The sequence below is a fragment of the Chelmon rostratus genome, chromosome 5 (assembly GCF_017976325.1).
Source record: "Chelmon rostratus isolate fCheRos1 chromosome 5, fCheRos1.pri, whole genome shotgun sequence".
NCBI classification, from domain to species: Eukaryota; Metazoa; Chordata; class Actinopteri; order Chaetodontiformes; family Chaetodontidae; genus Chelmon; species Chelmon rostratus.
Genome location: NC_055662.1, coordinates 30,172,743 through 30,177,742, shown reverse-complemented (window position 1 = coordinate 30,177,742; position 5,000 = coordinate 30,172,743). Strand labels below are relative to the sequence as shown.

The following is a 5,000-nucleotide window of genomic DNA, read 5'->3' as shown; positions in this document are numbered from 1 at the left end:
AACATATGAGCAACGCTAAGTATGACAAGTTATAAACACACAAAGAACACAAATGGGGGCAAAAGAAAAGGGAAAGGAGACGAAAACAAACCAAAAAAGAGTTGAATAGAGTGTAGATTTCTTTAGGGTAGGACTTGAGCTCTAAAACAGATTCAAGGAGAGAGCTGGGCGGTGGTCACGGATACAAAGCTGCGAAGATTTAAAATTTTAATCTCAGCTGCTCAAATGATGCAAAATTATCATCAACATTTCGGTCTTTTAATGTAACTGATCCAATCTTAGTCCAGGTGTCAAAGCATCCATCTATAACAGAGGGTTTAAACATACTGTTTCCTGCTATTGGGGCATTGATTGATAAATTATTAAGTGACAAAGCTCGTCTGAACTGCGTCCAGACCTTCAAAGAATGCCTAACCACTGGGTTCATAGAGTAAGTGGATGTAGGTTCGGGGGGTGGAAACTTGAAGCAAAGTAAAGAATGTGAAGACGCAGGTTCGCTAACTGTTACCGCTATCATTTGATGGGTTAAGCCAATATGACATAGCGCGTATATTATCTGCCCGACAGTAGCATTGAAAGTTTGGTCATGATAATCCTCCGTGCTCACAGTGTCTGTCTGCTGTAAAATGCTCTTTGGTATTTGTGGATTTTTCTTATTCCAAATGAATGAAGATGTAAATTTATCAATGAGCAGAAAGAAGGATTTTGTCAAAAAGAGAGGTATACATAGGAACAGATATAAAAATCTAGGTAGCACATTCATTTCACCTTTTTGTGTGTTTATTTTGTAACCTGATATTTTCCCAAGCGGATCTACTAAGGTGAGTTTGTGGCAGGCCGCTTCACGGGTCAGATAGGAGGAAGATGTTCTGAGGAAGATGATCAGACTCAGAGTCGACAGGTAGCTCGTCATGCTAGCAGCTCTGTGAGGCTGTACTTAAACACAGCAGTGCTTTGAGCTAAATGCTAACATCAGCAAGCTAACAATCTTACAGTGACCATGCTAACATGTTGATGTTTGTAGGTACAATGTTTACCATGTTTACCATCTTAGCGTGGGGTGTTAGCATGCTAACACCCTAAATGCTAATTGGCAGTAATCAAAAAACAAGTAGCTCATAGACTTAAGTATCTGGACACAGTCTCATGCTCACCTGATGGTGGCGCTACACGAAAAGTGAGAGGATCAGTATAGTTACTACAGTTGATCCTGAGGGGAACTTCAACGTCTCATCAGAATCATTAACGCTGTTTCAGTCTGGACTGAAACATCTCAGCGTCTGTTGGCTGTGATCAGCCAATGAAATGCATCGTGTGATGTTCATGCAGACTGAACTCTTTCCTCTGGGTTTTAATGGAAGTACTCGGTTCATGCAGACCGATATCATTGGTCGTTTGAACATAAATATAAAACCTCGCTCCTTCTTTTGATATTCTGCTGTAAGTGAAACTGTGACTGTGATTAGAGAGAAGAGCAGAAATAGATCTGTGAATGAAACAGGAAGTAGACTGAAGACATCACGTCGTCCACCCCCCCGAACTTCCTGTCTCTCTGTTAACTGAACGACAGCACTAAGAAAAAGAAGAAGTGAGAGAGACAGTTTCTGCTTCTCTTTGTTCCGTTTCATGGAAATCAACAGTTTAATGACATGAAACTTTAAAATCCCGGCAGGTCACATGACGTCAGCTGCTGATGCTGTTCTGTCTGTTTTTCAAACAAAGATGGAGGCTAGATTAGATTAGATTAGATTAGATTAGATTAGATTAGATTAGAATAGATAATAATAGACTTTATTGATCTCACAATGGAGAAATTCACTCTTACAGAAGCTCTTCAGAACACACGGGGGGGGGGCAAACATCAAATGGAGGTGCAAAATAAGAACAAACAGAGCAAAAAATTACAACTGTCAAAGTTTAAAGTGTCTGTTGCCCTGCAGCAGTGGTGGATTTGGATGTTTGGATGTTTGTACTCAGAGGAGAACAGAGGTTATTGCACATAATAACGACACAGTGGAGTTGTCCAGTCTGACAGCGGGGGGGAATGAAGGACCTGTGGCAGCGCTCCTTCCTGCACTGGGGGGGTCTCAGTCTGCCACTGAAGGAGCTGCTCAGCTCCTCTACAGTCCGGTGCAGTGGGTGAGAACTGTTGTCAATGATGGCTGTGAGCTCGGCCAACAGCCTCCTCTCACCCACCTCCTCCACAGAGTCCAGTGGGCAGCCCAGCCGCCCCCCCTGACCAGTTTCAGTCTCTTTCTGTCCCTCTCAGAGCTTCCACAGCCCCAGCAGACCACTGAGTAAAAGACTGCAGAGTCAACCACAGAGTCATAGAAAGTCCTCAGTAATGTCCTACAGACTCCAAAGGACCTCAGTCTTCTCAGCAGATGGAGACGACTTTGGTCCTTCCTGTACAGGACATCTGTGTTGGTGGACCAGTCCAGTTTATTGTTGAGGTGTACACCAGGTATTTGTACTCCCCCACGATCTCAATGTCCAAACCCTGGATGCACACTGGTGAAGTCTGTGACTTCCCTGTATTCAAATCGTTCCCCTGTGATACACATCCATCGATGGCTGTATCATCAGAGACCTTCTGGAGGGGGCAGCTGGTTGTGTTGTGTCTGAAGTCTGATGTGTAGAGGGTGAAGAGGAAGGGAGAGAGGACAGAGCCCTGTGGAGCCCCGGTGCTGTTGCAAGGCCTCACATACTGTGGTGTGTTGGTGAGGGAGTCGATGGTCCAATCAGGTGACAGTCTACTCCGCCTCCTTCCAGCTCCCCCCTCAGCAGTGATGGCTGGATTGTGTTGAAAGCACTGGAGTCAAAAAACACAATCCTCACTGTGCTACCAGGTCTCTCCAGGTGGGAAAGAGAGCGATGGAGCAGGTAGATGATGGCGTTTTTCACACCAATGCCTGGCCGTATGCGAAGGGGGGGGGGGTCCAGCTCGCTGCTCAAAAGGTGAGGGAGGTGGATGAGTATAATCCTCTCCAGGATCTTCATCAGGTGGGAAGTTAAGGCTACCGCCCTACCTTAGCATAGCTAGCAGGCACACATACACGCGTCATTACTTCTCACCTGCAGCCGTGGTTAGACTGTAGTAAATGGAGCGATGAAACACAGTACAAATACTCTGTTACTGTGTTTAATTTGTACTCCTGAGCACCAGAAGTGTGCATCATGAGCCTGAGTGGAAACACACTGATCTGAACTGTTAAAACCAGAAACCGACTGAGTGAATGAATGATGACATCATGAGTCATGTGACTAATCGTCACTTCAGTGAAGCGCTGGAAACATCCGATCTGTGGGGAAGACGTTGTCATTTATTTTCAGGGTTTTCTGGAAATTCAGTGAGAATTGGAACTCAACTGTGCACGACAGTCCTGTCAGTAGATTAACAAATGTCGTATTACTGCAGTTATTTTGATGCTTATAAGACAAACGGGAGAGATTCATTTAACATCAAATCAGTGTTGGACATTCTGTTTCTGGGCAAGTCTTTATGAAGTCTGTCTGTCCCCCTCAGTCCTCCAGCCCTGCCGCCAAAAAAACGTCAGTCGTCTTCAGGCCCCGCCCCCTGCAGGGTTGCCATAGTAGCACCAATGAGACGAGAGGCTGAAGTAGACCGACAGGTACAACAGGTATGTGAGCACTTTTATTCAGGCTGAGTCAAGTCTTCACACACGTATATGAATATTTAGCAAAGCAAACATTTCCTCTGCATCTGGACCTCTCATTGGGTCTCGTTAGGTCTCATTAGGACTCATTTGGTCTCGTTAGGACTCATTTGGTCTCGTTAGTACTCATTTGGTCTCGTTAAGTCTTGTTAGGTCTTGATTGGTCTCGATAGGTGTCCTTTGGTCTGGTTAGGACTCATTAGGACTTGTTAGGTCTTGTTAGGTCTCTGAAACAGATTTTTTCAAACTCCACTTTCTGTGTATCTGTGAGTCCATTTAACGTGGAGCCTCTATTCACACCTGTCCCTCGTTGATGTGTGTGATAAGCATGAAACTACAACCGTGGTGGACTGGTCAGTTTATGTTTGGTATCCCGTGTGCCGGAAAGTGTTAAATAACTACAAATACATAAAAGTTACTATTGCCAAAGTAAAATAGGATCAGTAGAATGCTAACGGTTGAAAACGTTCTGTGAGTAAGGAGAAATTTTGTAAACGAAGATCCATTTTAAAAAAGGATGTGAAGACGAGGCCTCGTGGTTACCATAGCTGCCGAAACCAGAGGGTTCACCTGTCCTGAGGGGAGGGGGCGTGGTCGTTCTGTCCTGAGGGGAGGGGGCCTCCACGCTGAGCCCAACCACACTTTCAAATCTGTTTTATAATCCGTAATTATACACCAGTTGTCATGGCAACAGGAACACCTCCGTACAGTCACAACAGAATCAGATTTAAACATCAGAAAAACCAGATTCAAGCTGGTTTCATGTGTTCACACTGAGTTAAATTCAGATCTAAGACACAACATTTAATATATGTGTCTGTGTGTGTGTCTGTGTGTGTGTGTGTGTGTCTGTGTGTGTGTGTGTTTCTGTGTGTGTGTGTGTGTCTGTGTGTGTGTGTGTGTTTCTGTGTGTGTGTGTGTGTCTGTGTGTGTGTGTGTGTGTCTGTGTGTGTCTGTCTGTGTGTGTGTGTGTGTTTCTGTGTGTGTGTGTCTGTGTGTGTGGGTGTGTGTGTCTGTGTGTGTGTGTTTCTGTGTGTGTGTGTGTGTCTGTGTGTGTGTGTGTGTGTGTGTCTGTGTGTGTGTGTTTCTGTGTGTGTGTGTCTGTGTGTGTGTGTCTGTGTCTGTGTGTGTCTGTCTGTGTGTGTGTGTGTGTGTGTCTGTGTGTGTGTGTGTGTGTCTGTGTGTGTGTGTATCTGTGTGTGTCTCTGTGTCTGTGTGTGTGTGTCTCTGTGTGTGTGTCTGTGTGTGTGTGTGTGTCTGTGTGTGTGTGTGTGTGTGTGTCTGTGTGTGTGTGTCTGTGTGTGTGTGTGTGTGTGTTGCAGG

General features: G+C 45.1%; 1 protein-coding gene across 2 annotated transcripts in view; it reads left to right on the top strand.

The window, feature by feature from the left end:
* Nucleotides 1-5,000, top strand: part of LOC121606956 (rap guanine nucleotide exchange factor 1-like) — a 21,503-nt gene that overhangs the window by 2,963 nt on the left and 13,540 nt on the right. For both annotated transcript variants that reach the window (XM_041937585.1, XM_041937584.1), the window contains exons 6-7: nt 3,527-3,641; nt 5,000. The exon at nt 5,000 is cut by the window's right edge and continues 63 nt beyond it. In XM_041937585.1, the coding sequence (XP_041793519.1) occupies nt 3,527-3,641; nt 5,000 (116 nt within the window). The remainder of the gene's footprint in view (nt 1-3,526; nt 3,642-4,999) is intronic.